Here is a 15,364-nt window from a genome sequence, read left to right as displayed (position 1 = left end):
AACCGTCCAATCTGCATGGCATCCCTGGCTACCTGGGCCCGCGCGCAGGGCCGGGTCTTCCCCCCCCTGCCCAGGTGACCAGAGCATCGCCTCCCAGGCGCCAGGCTTTTGTCTGCAGACAAGGAGCGAGATCCCCGCTGTGAGAGATTCAACAGCAGCCTCTCGGGCTGGCTGAGACAGATCTCTGGAGAGGGGCACCGACGGGGGCATTTCTGCCACACCCTGGTCCCCCTGGGACAGGTTTGGGAGTGATGTCTGTTGTGTCAGGGGTGTCTGTAGTCTCATGCAGAGTTTAGACGATGGTTTATATGTGTGTGTCAGGGTTGACGGTCGTCTGATGCAGAGTTAATCGTCCAGGCTGGTTTGCACAGGGCTGATCCTGCCTCAGGCTGGGGATGCACTAGATGTGACCTCTGCAGCTCCCTCTCAGCCCCACGGCTCTAGGGTTTCTATGAGTTTTGGGTCATCAGGGCTGGTCCTCTCCTGCCCAACACCTGCAGCATGCATCCCCTGTGTGAACAGGCTATGCTCCATCTTGAATCTGGTTTGGTTCTTATCATGCAACTCCTACTGAGTGACTGTTCGAGGACCTCCCTGTGCTGAGGCTCATGGCCTGACCTGAGGAAGGGTGTTTTGGGCCCAAAAACCTGTCTCTTATCACTCATGAGAGCCTAAACAGTGCCGCGCTGCACCATATGGTCCATCTTTCCTGTATCCCCATCTCTGACAGTGGCAGAAGCGGTTGCTTTAGAGCAGTGATTTTCAACCAGGGTGCCGCGAGATCCTTCCAGATGTGCCCGACTATATTGGCACTGTCAGGTGTGCAAACGCCTACCCAGGCAGACAAAACTTTTGGGATAGATAGAGGCGATATATTTAATTAGACCAACTAAATAGTAGTAAAAAAAATTATTTCTTTGCAAGCTTTCAGGCCCAAACACCCTTCGTCAGGGTTGGAAAGCTTGCAAAGAAAGAACTCGAGTCAGTAAGTAAGATACATATGTGTGCCTGGATCCTCTCCTCCCCGCTGCTGGTTCCCGAGTCGCAGCGTGAGTCAGACCATGTCCCACCTAACCCCTGGCAACATCTGGGAGCTCACTGGACTACCAATGGGCTGGATGCCAGCTCCATGGGATATGCTTTAGTCTGGAGTGATCCATCCCTGGTCAGCCCCGTCCTGCCATCATTGGTGTCAGGCTGGCAGAGGGCACACCTGTCCCCTGTGAATGTGTCTAGCACCTTTCTGACCCTGGCTGCACCCTCCTGTAGCAACGAGCTGCACAAGTGACCAGCACGCTGCATCGCGTCTGTCCAGCATCGTTGAATGAGCCCGGGCACTTGCGTTGTCCCGGGAGCATCAGGGCTGGAGCAACCCTGCAGCACCGTGCCTCCGCTGGGGTCATTTCGGAGGGGTCTGGACACCGCTTGCAGGGAGGGGGCATCGTGGGCTCTTTACTGCTCAGGCAGCTTGTGACTTGCTGGAGGCGAATGGGTGCAGAGGGAAACCAAACCTATTGCCAAGAAGAGGCGCGCTGGGCTCCTGGGGCACCGGGGAAGGTGGAGGTCTCTGCCTGGAGCGGGTTCCCTACCTCTCATGTCCTCTCCGACTCTCTCCCCAGACTTATTGGCACTTTCCGGATGGTCCTGCAGAAGGTGGTGGAGGAAGGGCAGCTGGAGGTGACGGACACATTAATAGACGACAACAACTCTGCTATTCGGGTAAGCGATGCATCCCTCTGGCAGCCTCTGCCGGGAAGGGGTACACAGGGTGCTGTCCTCGCCCTACACTGATGGGACTGGGATGGGCATGTATAAGCATGTCTGCCCTTTGCAACCCTGACACTCATTTCCCCAGTGTTAATACTTTTGCTGAGTGCTCAGGGAGTCCCTCCAAGGCCCTGGAGACACTGGGGGTGCCCGTACGGTGACCACGATGTGCGTGGACGTTGCTGAGCTAGGTCAAAAGTGGTTTTCTTGGTTCTGGCTGCCAGTGTAGACATGGCAGCGTGGGCTGACTGCCCAGGTGGGCCAGATTAGGGACCGCCGGGCAACAGTGCAGCGGTGCGCAGGACTGGAGCCAGACACCTACTTGCAGGCGCTCCAGCCGACGGCTGACGATGCCGTGGTGAAAATAAAGGTCCGCCGTGAAGTCCAGCCAGGGGTTGCATGGATGGAGGTAGTCTTTGGCCGGGGGAGGCACTGCACCGGGGTGACCCCCACCCTGGAGCTGCACGGCCGTTTCGAGTCCCTCACATCAGCAGAGCCGGACGAGCATGTGAGGATGGACGGCCACCAGCAAATGCATCCAAAAGAAGACACCAAGTAATCGAGGCGGGTGATTCTTCTTTTGGACGCCCGATTGTCATGATTGTCATGGGGGGCTTCAACTTCCCTGACATCCTCTGGCCAAATCTGACCGGTCGATGACCTCGACCTAATGCAAGAGGTCTACGGGCCGACTGCTGGATCTGGTTCGGGCCAAAGGGGATGATCTGGTGATTGGTCTGAGGATCGAGGGGAAGCTTGGCGACGGCGACCATGAGCTGATCACCTTCCCCATTCAATGGGCGAGCAAATCCCTCGGTAAAACAGAAGTCCTCAGCTTTGGGAAGGCAGACTGTCACAAGCTCAGGAGACTGGTCAGTCAGGCACTAATTGACCATGGCCCCTGGGGTAGGGGAGTGCACGAGGAATGGTTGATCTTAAATAACTCAACCCTCAAAGTGCAAGGGAAGTCCATCGCATCCTGTGTGAATGCAGTCAGCGGGCAGGAAAGCCCCCTTGTCTCAACAGGGACTCTTGGATCTCCTAAAACTTAAAAGAGAAGCCTACACCACATGGAAAATGGGAATCGTCACCAAGGAGGACTACTCAGCACTATCCGCACCTGAAGAAAGCGGGTCAGAAAAGCCAAGGCAAAAACTGAGCTCAGACTAGCCATCAGGATCAAGGACAACAAAAAGTCCTTCTTCGGATATGCGGGAAGTTGGAAAAAGACCAAAGGCAACGTTGGCCCCCTGCGACATCAGATAGGGCAGCTGACGTCTGGCGCCCAAGAAAAGGTCAGTCTCCTGAGCGATTACTTTGCATCACTTTCCCACCCGCCCGAGGGGTCACGCTGTCAGATAGGACGCACAGCTTCCAAGGAGTGGGAGATGGGCCCGTAATTGCCGCTGATCTTCAAAAGGCTCGACATCCGTAAGTCCGCAGGTGCTGTTCAAGGAGCTGGTGGACATCATTGCGCTCCCTATGGTGAAGATATTTGAGAACTCGTGGTGCTTGGGTGAGGCACGGGAAGACTGGAAAAGAGCCAGCGTGGTCCCGATCTTCCAAAAAGGAAGGAGGGAAGATCCAGGGAACTACAGGCCAATCGGCCTGACGTCCATCCCTGGAAAGATCCTGGAGAAAATCATTAAGGGATCCATCAGTAAGAAGCTGAAGGAAGGCAACTTTCTGAGTGCAGCCAACACGGTTTGTGACTGGCAGGTCTTGCCCGACCATCCTCATCTCCTTCTCTGACCGGGTGGTGCGTTGCCTGGACAAGGGAGACGAGGTTGATGTCATATATTTGGATTTTCAAGAAAGCCTTTGACTTGGTCTCCCATGACGTCCTCATGGTTAAGTTGGGGAGCTGCGGCCTCGACCCTTTCACAGTCCTATGGCTGGGGAACTGGCTCCAGGGCTGGACCCAGCGAGTGCTAGTTGATGGGAGCAAATCGCTGTGGTGCAGGGTGACCAGTAGCATCCCCCCAGGGCTCAGTACTTGGGCCGGTACTCTTCAACATCTTCATTAATGATCTGGATTCGGGCGTCAGATGCGGACTGGTAAAGTTTGTGGGCAACACTAAACTATGCGGGGAGGCGGCCACACTAGAAGACAGGCTGGGGATACAGGCTGACCTAGACAGGCTCGCAAGGTGGGCGGACCAAAACCCGATAGCATTTAAAGTACAGAAATGCAAGGTGCTCCACCTTGGGAAAAACAACCAGCTACACTCACTAGCACCACGACCACAAGAGACTTGGGGGTCTTGATTGACCACCAGATGAACACGAGCCACCAATGCCATGCTGTGGCCGGCAAAGCAAACCAAACTCTGGCATGCATCTACCGATGCATCTCAAGCAAAACCAGGGACGTCATCCTCCTGCTTTACTCGGCCTTGGTGAGGCCACAGCTGGAGAACTGCATGCAGTTTTGGGCCCCCCAGTTGAGGAGAGATGTGGATAAGCTCAAGAGAGTCCAAAGGAGAGCCACCCACATGATCAAAGGCCAAGAGAGCAAACCTTACAAGGAGAGGCTGAGGGACATGGGACTCTTCAGCCTGGGGAAGAGAAGGCTCAGGGGGGACTTGGTGGCTGCCTATCAGTACATCATGGGGTGCATCAGGATCTGGGAGCGCAGTTGTTCACCAGGGCACCCCAGGTCCAATGGCTGCAAACTCCAGGAAGGTCAGTTCAGACTGAGCAGAAGGAAAAACTTCTTTACAGTCCAAGTGTCCAAGGTCTGGAACAGACTCCCCACTCCCCGAGGTGGTGCAAGCATCTACTCTGGACTGATTCAAAAGGCATTTGGATGCTTATCTTGCAGGAATCATTTGACCCCAGCAGACTCCCTGGCCCTGGGGCAAGGGGCTGGACTCGATGATCTTGCGAGGTCCCTTCCAGCCTGAATGTCTATGAAATCTATGAAACATCGGTCTCTACCCAGCTTGTTGGGTGCATTTTGGAGCCTGTGGTGCTGCCCCATCTGGATGGTGACTGGGACATGAGCTAGGGAGCTTCAGGCTACCGGAGCCAGGTCTCCACGTGCATAATCACACCCTGCAGTGTGGACAGACCTCGTGCCCGTTGCTGTGACACTTTCAGATCGTAGACTCCCAGAGCAATGGGGCTGGAGGGGAGCATCTTGTCCAACCCCTGCCTGAGGCAGGATCAGCCCTGTGCAAACCAGCCCACACAGATCCATGGTCTAACCCCTTAGCAGTGCCACACAGTCCACGCTGACACAGCATCGGACATGACGCACAAACCTGCTAGAGGGAAAGGAGGGGGACCGTGGTGGCCAAAGTCCTGCTGCTGCAAAGGGGGGTAATATACGCTCGAGAGACCCCAGGTAGAGTCCGTGCTGCCGCTACAAGAGGATGACAACCCCCCCCAAACCCCCCAGTCCATACCAGTTTGACCAGGAGGGGAAATTCCTTCCTGACCCCAAAGGCAGCATCAGTCTGACCCTGAGCGGAGGCACAACCTCCAGCCAGGACCCTGCGGGGTTGGTGCCAGCAGGAGCATTGGCACAGCCCGGTCCCCATCCCCAGCCAGGGCTGCAGCAGCACCCAGCGCCTCTGGAGTGGGGAATAAGGATGTGCAAAGTCTTCTCCATCCCAATGCTGCAGCCATCTCCGGCAGCGACCGGCCCTCCCGCGGTTTTCCGCCACCGGTGTTTTTAGTAGACGTCCCCACCACCAGCTGATGCCAGGGGAAAGCCCCTCGGGGCTTCACACCAGCCTCAGCTAGCTCTGTATGCCAGCATACACTTCTCAGACGCATGCAGCTGCTGTTTCCAAGGCTACACGGCCGGCTTTGATGGCTGAGCTCCTTACCCGCAGCTTGACATTTTGATATCTATAGTAACTCCCCCAGGTGTGCGGTGTTCCTCAAAACCACAAAAAAAGCAGCTGTTTGCTGTGCTTAGCAGGGAGGAAACAACCTACTGCCGCAGGGAGCTAATAGCCAACGTGATGACCAGGGCTTAGGGGAATTTATGCTCTGGTGAGACCAACATGGGCACCCAGCAAACTGGTCCAGGGCCAGGTTTTACTCCAGCAACTGAATGCAGTTTCTCAGGGAGTTGAGCAGGGTGGAGCAGAATAGCATTAAAAAAACCCAACCCATATGTGTAATCTGTGCCGTATTTAAACCAGAAAAAGGGCAATTTCATCATGTGTACAAGTGCTCTAGGTGCCGAGCCTCCCTCGGACCCTGAGGAGGTGGGATGAAAACACACCTGGACCTTCGCAGGAAGATTTTCTCAGGTACCAAAGGGCTTTTTAATGCAGGGCAGAGCTGCCCCGCAAGAGCCAGTGGCTGGAAGGTAAAGCCCAGCAAATCCAGATGGGAAATAAGAGTTTATGGCAGGGTTTATAACAATTATTTGCAATTAAACCAATGACCTGGGCCTCATGGCTTCGGATGCAAGCCGGGGGCCTGCCTGGAAGGTTTACCCAATGCAGGGGTAGCAGTCTGAATCCCAGGGGCATAGTATACCAGAGGACAGACTAGCTGATCAAAGACTCCCTTCTGCATGAAGAAGCTCTGAATCTCTGCCTAGAGGAGTCTCTGCCACCTTGGGAACCGGGACGAAGTAGTCGATTTGCCACGTGTTACTCTGTGCCTCAGTGACCTGCTCTGTAAAATGGAGCCATATAAATCACTGCATTGATTCATCAGATCTTTGCAATTAAATGGAAAGCCCTGTTTTAATCCTCTGCTTTGTATACTAGTGTCGGCGTGCTATAAAGATGGGGCAGGCATAAAGGGTGAGAGATTTTTAAACTCCCACATCTCCCCCTACTTATTTAACTCCCTGGGTTGTAGGATTCACGTACGCTCTGTGGGTGTATGTGTGTGTGGGTGTGATGGTGAGTGGGTGTGCGTGTAGACACACACACACATGCCTGCTCACATGTATTCAGGTGGTGGGAACACTTACAGTGTCCTTGCAGAGTGTGTTTGCAGGACGAAGACATCCTCTTCTCTCCAAGTTCACCTCCCAATTATTAGTCTGTGTGTATGTGTTGTGGGGGGGGCAGGGTTTTAGACTCCCCCGTTCCCATGCAGTATCCATGGCAACCTCAAAAGCCAGAGAAGACAAACCGGCCCCCGGAGCTGTCTCCCGGCCCCTGCTCAGGCAGGTGTTGGACTAGACGTGACCTCTGGAGCTCCTGTCCAGCCCTAATGCTCTAGGATTTCAATGATTTCTGTGATTTCTGTGATTATGGGTGTGTCTGGGCTGGTGTGGACAGGGCTGAGCCTGCCTCAGGTCGTGTTTGGACTAGACATGACCTCTGGAGCTCCCGTCCAGCCCCACGGCTCTAGGATTTGAGGCAGCCAACATTATTTTGTATAAATGCTTTTAGCCGGCACAGAATGTTTTTGACGGTCACCACTTCCCAGCTTTGCAATGGAAAAGCAACCCAAACAAACCCACGAAAGCACTGAGTTGCAAAAAATGGGGAAAAAAAATAATGGGCTTTTTTGCAAACCAAAGACAATCCCTGCAAAACCCTGCAGCATTTTCCTGAAAGCCATTCTTTTTCTTTTACAAGAAGCAGATTTTGCAAACTTAAATTATTCAAGCTTTAGTTTAGGGTTTTGAGGGGGTGGAGGTTTGCATTCAAAAACAATACGGGATTCTTTTCCAGTTAAAATTGTCTTGCAAAATATAATTGGCATGTTTTGGCCGGCCCTAATGATGTCAGTGGCTTGCCTTGCTGAGGAGCTGAATAGCTTTTCGGATTATAAATCCAGAAGGAACTGTAACAACCATCCCCTGTGACCGCCTATATAAATAGGTGCCAGGATTTCCCTGAATTAATGCCTGTTTGAAACAGAGCATCTCTTCTAGTAAAAAAAAATATATATAACCCAGCTTAATTTAAATATTTCCAGTGAAGGAGACTATCATGTCCCTTGATGCCTGGATCTGCTAATTAATTAACTTCACTGCTAAAAAATCGTGCCCTCTCTTGCTGAATTTGTTGTTCTCATGCTAGTTCCCGTGACAGGCCTGCCTTTATCAAATTTCTCTTCTGCAACAAGGTGCCAATTAACGGCACCAGGCGGACAAATACTTTCCTGGTTCACCGGGTAAATCTCAAAGCAGGGAGGAGGTTGGAATTCATTTCAGGTCGAATGCAACTTTTCTTTTGACCCGAAACATCATTATTTTTTTTTTGTTTCATTCAAAATGTTTCATTTTCATTTCAGAAATCTTTTTTTTTTTTTTTGGTAATTTAAGTCATTACATTTCAATGTAAGTAAACTTCAAGATAAAACGGTGCCTTACAACAGAATCAAGCCGTTTTGACTTTTTCAAGTGTTTTCTCATTTTTTTTCTTCCAATCTGGTGAATTCGAAACCCGTTGATGGAAAGTTTTGATTCACCCACATCTGCTTCTTTTTTTTTGGTGAATCCAAAGGTTTCGCCCAGTTTTGTATATAGACTGATTGAGCCACCACTTAACCTTCTGTTTGGTCAGCCAACAACCAAAGTCTTATATAACTCTGAGGTGTTTTCCAGTCTTCTAGGGGTACAGGTACGCCTTGCCTGGGCATTATACTTCCCAGGGAAGTATTAGAGAAAGAAAGAGAAAGTTTTATAATATTTTTTACCTATTTTTTGAGTTCTTGGCTTTTCAGCCCAAATCCTCAAAAATTGCTCATCAATGGATATTTTCCATGGATGACACCACGTTGGATGGAGATGCAGATACTCTGGAGAGTAGGGCTGGGATCCAGAATGACTTGCACAGGCTGGAGACGTGGTGCATAGTCAATCAACAAGGACAAGTGCAAAGTCCTGCACTTGGAGTGGAATAATTGGGACGATTGAGGGGGGATTTGATCACAGTTTGCAAATCCCTGAAGTGCAATGATAGATAGAGAGGGTGGAGATGGGCTTTTCTCTGTGGCCACAGGGGACAGGACTAGGAGCAAGGGCCTCAAGATGTAGCAGGGGAGATTGAGACTGGAGAGGAGAAGGGACTTGCTGACTGTACGGGTGGACGGGCATGGGAACGGGCAGCTAGAGGAGCTGTGGCATCTCCATCCTTGGAAGTTTTCAAGAGCCGGTGAGACAGACACTCAGCTGGTTTAATCGGGGATAACCCTGCCTTGAGCAAGGGGCTGGGCTAGATGACCTTGTGAGGTCTCTTCCAGCCTGACTTTCCCATCATCCTATGATCCTAAGTTCCAGTTAGAAAGTGGAAAAAAATTGATTTCTTGTTCTAAAAAATCTCTTTTTGGGCAGGACAGCTTTGGTGGTTTCTAGCTGGAGGCTATTTTAACATCTGTCGAATGTTCTGAGAACCAGGAGATCAAAGGCACTTTCTGTGGGTGCGCCTACATGTTCATTAATGAGCTTTTGGTAATGCACATTAAATGTAGTACCTCCATTGTGAGGCACTAGAAGAGGTGCATTCACTTATTTTAATGCACACTAGCAAAAGCACCCCTTTTTTGACATTTTAATGCACATCAAAATAGGCTAATGCGCACGTGTAAGTGCGTCCATGATGTGTCTTTGCATCTGGGTAGATGCCCTGTGGTTTGACTTGTCTTTAAAATCGAGACTGGCTACCTCTTTAAAAGACATGTTGTAACTCAAGGAGAAATCCCGATGCAGTGACAACAGGGCCCGATGCCACCTTTGAATCTATACATGGGGGAGTAATGGCTAGGGAAAGGGTGAGGATTTCACCTCTGCACACATCATTCTCCAGTCTGATACTAATATCACAGCTAGCTCTGGTGCAAAGACTTCGAAATGAAGGTTGAAAATGGAAGGTGCAAAAAAAAAACACCCGGCCATGAACATGAGAGAGGGAGAATATCTTACAGAGAGAGATATAAGAACATAAGGTTTCCACAGCTCTGTGTATTTGGCTGGTGAAATGTGTGCAACTTGGTTATGAAGTCCAAGCACTTCCAAAGCAAGGGAACGCTGCGTATGAATATATTGGGGGTGTCGGTTGCAGCTGTGTTGGTCTAAGGACATAGGCAGATAAGGTTTTTGGGGTAAACGTAATATCATTTATTGTTATTTAGTTGGTCTAATAAAAGATACCACATTTACCCAAAGAACCTCTTCCACCTAGAGGACAACGGCAGGAAGAAAATAACCACACGCTGGGTCTAAAGGCAGAGCCATTCCAAGGACAATGTCATATATATATATATATTAATCATGACATTGACTGTCTCTTGGGACACACTACCCATGGGAAAGGGTCGGGTCCGGTCGGGTCTCATATGCGTGATGCAGAACGACTGGAGACCCACCTGCTCTAACCAAGTAGCAATGCCAAACCAAGGGGCTTAGTGCTAGGGTAATGTGAGGGGGATATATGGACCCATGTTGCAGGGCACGAGTGCTCCCTGCAGTCCTGAGTGAACCTCCCGGCCCGTCCTCGTGAGTCCCACGTGTGTGTTTGGCTTGCCTTTCAGACCAGCGTCTCCATAGAGATCCGATACCAGGCCATGGACGGCACGGTGGGCACGTGGAGCGACGGGGAGTTCCTGGAGAGCCCGCACAGCCGCTCGGAGAGCGAGGGCAGGTACGCCCTGGACACCGACAGCCTGATCTCCGGCCACCGGCACGGCACCTCGGGGCCCCCCAGCAAGTCGGCGGAGAGGAGCTTCCGGAGGTAACGTGCCCCGGTGCCCTTCTTACCGTGCCTCACTTTCCAAAGTTGGGCGCCACCGAGGCTCTATTGCATATATGGTCCCATCTGCTACCGTTGCAAACTCCGTGCATACCCATACCCCGGAGAGAGAGAGAGGAAGGTTGGGGGGTAATTGCAGTTTGCAAATCAAGCAGCAAAAACTGCAGTATTAGATGGAACAGGGAAATGCAGGGTCATGAGCTGCTCTCATGCAGCGCAGGCTGGCGTGCTGTGGCAGCTGTGGATTGGGGGTGGTATACATAGGCTTGAAGAGACCCCAGAGGTCCACGGTATATTTATAATGCCCGCCGCTTGGGTTTCAAGGTGAGAACCGCAATGCCAGTCTACATCTCGCTGGTGGATATGCAACAAATATTGTGCAAAGCGGTCATTCAGCAGCGATTGGGAGAGTAGGCTGTTATCGCCCCTTGAGAACAGGCGTGGAGTGAACTGGAAGAGGCAGACCCCACCGCGGTAGGGGCTGGAGATGTCCTACAGACCCGTCACCCAGCCTCCTGGACCCGGGCATTTTGTGCTGCGGAGGTTTGCATTGGGCACGGGATGTCTGATAAGACAACTTAGCTGGGGGAATACGCACTGGCTGTTGATCAGGCCTCTTTTTTTGGGTGGGATGGATACTATTCTGCATTTCTGTAGAGCGTCTTGTGTCCTGAAGAGCCACATAGTGTCATGGAGGTGGGTAGCCAATGGGTCACCGTGCCACTGACATGCAGCCGTGTCTGGGGAGGGAGCGGGAGCTCCGCTGATAAATGCAGAACGTCCCGGGGCGCCGGCAGGAGGGAGACGCGGGCACTGGTAGCAGCAACAGGGAATTTCCTGACCCCGGATTTGGATCCTGAGTGGCAGAGCAAGGCCCTCTAGCCAGGAGCGTCTTTTGTCTTAGTCCCAGATGCTCCAAACCAGATGTGTTCTCATTTCCATTGGCTTCAATCCAAAGTGACTCCACAGTCACCATCTGGATCATGCCTCGCTCACCACGGTGGAAGGGATGCAGGATCTGAAATATGCATTCAAGGGGGGAAGGCTTTCCCGTCCCATACAACTCATCAAGGTTTCCTGAGAGGAGCTGCGACGAGCCTGGAGATTCAGAGCTGTGCGATAGACACAGGGTTGTTACCCAGGGATGCCCCCGGCATTCACAGCTCTTGCCCCAAACGAGACAGGCAATAGGCTTCCTCTGCAACACAGAGCCTACCTGGTTTATAGTGTCAAAACCATGTCATGTACAAAGACATTTCAAATCTCCGCAGTTTGCTGGGCTGATGGGAGGAAGCCAATCTGGCATATCCCATTTGCTTTGCATGCTCCTTCCCGCAGCATGTGCTCTGGCAATAACAGTTTTCCTCCAGGCATCTAAATCCTCTGCATTTCACTCCCCCCACAAAAAGATAGTCTCCCCATCTCAGCAGCTCACAGCTGAAGGATGAGAATCCTCGAGACTCCCCGTGTTCAGGCGAGTGGCTAAATTACTGTGCAAATTGGGCTGTAGACTGTGGATTTCCAGCTTAATTGAAACCATAGATCAGCTTCCCAGCTCAATGTGCTGTGATTTTAGCGTGCAGGGAAGATGCTAATGGATTTAAAAGGGAGATTGCATGGTTGTTTGCCATGCCTGCACATTGGGTAACTACAGCTAGTGCTTTAGCAGCCTGGCTTTTGGATTTATGCGCTGAGCTCCCTTCAGAAGCCAGTTTAAACTCTGGCAGGATCAAGATATCATTTACAAGGCATCAGCTGTACAGAGGAGGCCTTATAAATGAGACTCCTATCTGCTCCATGAAGACTTAAAAAATACAAGGGCACTTTTTATAAGCAAAGGTATGTTTGCTCAAGATCAAAATTCCCTTTCCCTCCAGAGCGCTGGGTCTTTCTTGCTGTTTGCCCTTTGGCTCTGCCCTGGAGCTGGCTGCATTTCAGTGGCATGGAAAGCCAATTAGGGATGGAAGTTGATGCTTGTAGTCAATGTGTGTAATAGCAGTGTTCAGCTACCTGCAAGGCGGTTGCAAAGAGGATGGAGCTGGGCTGTTCTCAGTGGGGGCAGATGACAGAACAAGGAGCAATGGGCTCAAGTTGCAGCAAGGCAAGTTGAGGTTAGATACTAGGAAAAAATCTCATGTTAAATATTAGGAAGAAATCTGCACCAAAAGAAATCTCCTGAGGTTCAACAAGGACAAGTGCAAAGTCCTGCACGTAGGAGGGAGCAATCCCCTGCACCGGTGCAGGCTGGGGGTGACGGGCTGGGCAGCAGCTCTGCACAAAAGGACCTGGGGGGACAGGGGACAAGAAGCTGAACAGGAGCCAGCAGTGTGCCCGTGGTGCCAAGACGGCCAACGGCATCCCGGGCTGCATCGGTAGGAGCGTTGCCAGCAGATTGAGGGCAGTGATGCTTCCCTCTATTCAGCACTGGGGAGGCCACATCTGGAGTCCTGTGTCCAGCTGTGGGCCCCCACTGCAGAAGGGATGTGGACACGTTGGAGAACTGGCAATGAAAATGGTTGTGGGGCTGGGGGACAGGACTGGTGAGGAGAGGCTGAGGGAAATGGGCTGATTGAGTCTGCAGAAGAGAAGACCGAGGGGGATTGAATAGCAGCCGTCACCTCCCTGCAGGTGTAGCCGGACAGTATTGAGCCACCCACCTTACTATGCCCGACTAAAAACCCCATTTCGAGTGCTTCCCCTGGGGTACCTACATCTAGCCGACCCGCTTCCTGGAGCACACCTGCAAGCCTGGGGTAACCGCTGCCACCACCCAGGGTCTGGTCTTTGCTCAGGCTCTGTGCCCCACCCCCCAGGGTACACAGACCTTGATTTTGGGGTGCTTCTTTTAGCCTGAAGCATTCACAAGCTGCCTCTTGTACAGGAGGAGCGGTCCCCTAAGGCTGCTCCCTTCCCTTTTAAGCATACCCTGCGAGCTGTGCTTAGACAAACAGATTTATTGATGAAAGAGGGATGGGGTGGGGCAAGAATAACAACCACAGAATATCGAAAGGGGAACTACCTTGAGCAAATCAGTATGGGTTTGTTTAGCCCTTTTGATAGTCGTCTAGAGCGCTCAGTCCTAAATTACTGGCTCGGTTTCCAGTTCCCTCCTGAGACTGATGGCGCCTGCTCTGGAGGCCGCATGGCTCACTGGCTGCGCCCCAAAAACACCTCCTTCCAGGAAGAAGGAACCCTATATACCCGTGTCGTGACCTCATCACTATAGTCCTGGCGAGCAGCAGCCCCACTGGCTGCTGAGCAGTGCTTCCAAATGACATCACCCCTTACCAGGTGTGATGGCTAGTCACATGACCGGCAGAGGTGGGAAACTGAGACAAAAGGAGGAGCAGGTTCCCCCTCCCTCGAATTTTACCTGCCGAGGTCACCTGACCGACCAGCCAGGACCATGACGAAACCCAGGAAATACGGGGGTCACCTGGATGGTCCCGAGCGGGAGGCAGAGAGAGGGGGATTTCTCCACAGCAAAGAGGATGGAGCTGGGGCTCTCTCAGGGGTTTCCCTGAAGAAATACAGGTTATTATTCCCAAGGCCCTGAGCAAATTTAAGCTTGAAGTTGAATGCTGTGTCTCCGTGACCCCACTCCAGCTTGGTCCCCAGCATTGCAGTGAACAGCTGCCCTGCTCGGGCCCAGAAGTGGCTGCATTTCAGTGGCGAGTGAAAAGGGCCCTGCGCACTAACCAGAAATCGGGTGAAGATATTTCATCTCCTGCAGCATCCATAGCACTGCGACTTCTGGCCCTGCAGGAACCAGTCAGCTGTGATCATCCGGCTGGGTTTGTCCTCATGTGCTGTGCTTCCTGGGCCCTCTAGCGACTGCTTTTGGGAAATTGCTCCAAACCCAGAATGATTTAGTGGTGTTGGGTGCTGTGGCTCTGCCATCTGTCTACATCTGGGTCCCCTGCCCTTGCTCTTGGAAGCAGACAGTCCTACAGAAGTGGGGCGGGCAGGGAGCTGCAGAGGTCCCATCTAGTCCAGCCCCTGCCTGGGGCAGGATCAGCCCTGTGCAAACCACCCTGGACAAATCCATCATCTATAAACTCTTAGCAAAACTACCATCAGCTCTGACACAGCACCGGGCATCACACCTGCCCCTGCGCCAGGGAGAGCGGGGGACTGTGGCTGCCAACATCCTGCTGCTGCAAAGGTTGTTAATAGATGCACAAAAAAGCCCAGGTAGAGGCCGTGCCCCGGCTAGAGGAAAGCAACCTCCCCCCCTCCAAGTCTGTACCAGTCTGAGCAGAGGGGGAAATCCCTCCTTAATCCCAAATGTGATGATTGATGTGGCCCTGAGCAGGAGGACTCGACTCTAGCCAGGATCCTCTGGCAGAAGCATTGGCACAGCCTGCTCACCATCCCCAGCTTGGGCTGCAGCCGGCACCCCTGAGGATGGTGAAAAACACCCCTTTGCAACCTACTGCAATAGGATGGGGGGACGAATTCCTTCCCAGCCACATGCAGCAAAACCCAGACGCCTGGGAAACCCTCCTAGCAGAGCACAGGCATCACTGCTCCTAAATTGTCTCCCACCCTCTCCTCGAACACCTCCAGTGCAGGGGAGCCCACCCCTTCCCTGGCATCTCCCCCACTGCCTGAGCCCCGATGGCTGCACTGCTGCTAGCGCTGCCCCGAGGCCTGGATGAGAAAGCAAAGGGGTGACATGTCCCTGTCGCTGCCCTCAGGGAGGAAGAGGACGAGATGTATTATCACAGCGAGGACGAACTCCTGGGCGAGGCGGACACCCTCAGCCAGGGCTCTCTCAATGCGAGGTAGACGGGCCGTCCGGGTGCCGGGCTGTGCGTGCTGTGTCCGGTCCCAAAGGGGCTGACCCATGGCAGGGAGCAGCTCCAGCCCTGTGTGCATTGAGTGTGAAGCCTTGCTGTGGCGTTTGCAGTGGTGTG

The 15,364-nt window shown here is 52.5% G+C and overlaps 1 protein-coding gene across 1 annotated transcript in view; it reads left to right on the top strand.

The window, feature by feature from the left end:
* Positions 1-15,364, top strand: part of OTOF (otoferlin) — a 151,907-nt gene that overhangs the window by 66,136 nt on the left and 70,407 nt on the right. The window contains exons 4-5 of the mRNA XM_014526912.1: positions 1,620-1,719; positions 10,228-10,427. Coding sequence (XP_014382398.1) covers positions 1,620-1,719; positions 10,228-10,427 — 300 coding nt within the window. The remainder of the gene's footprint in view (positions 1-1,619; positions 1,720-10,227; positions 10,428-15,364) is intronic.

The sequence above is a fragment of the Alligator sinensis genome, unplaced genomic scaffold (assembly GCF_000455745.1).
Source record: "Alligator sinensis unplaced genomic scaffold, ASM45574v1 scaffold1757_1, whole genome shotgun sequence".
Taxonomy (NCBI): Eukaryota; Metazoa; Chordata; order Crocodylia; family Alligatoridae; genus Alligator; species Alligator sinensis.
The sequence above is the reverse complement of the archived record's forward strand: the minus strand, read 5'-3'. Positions and strand labels throughout refer to the sequence as shown.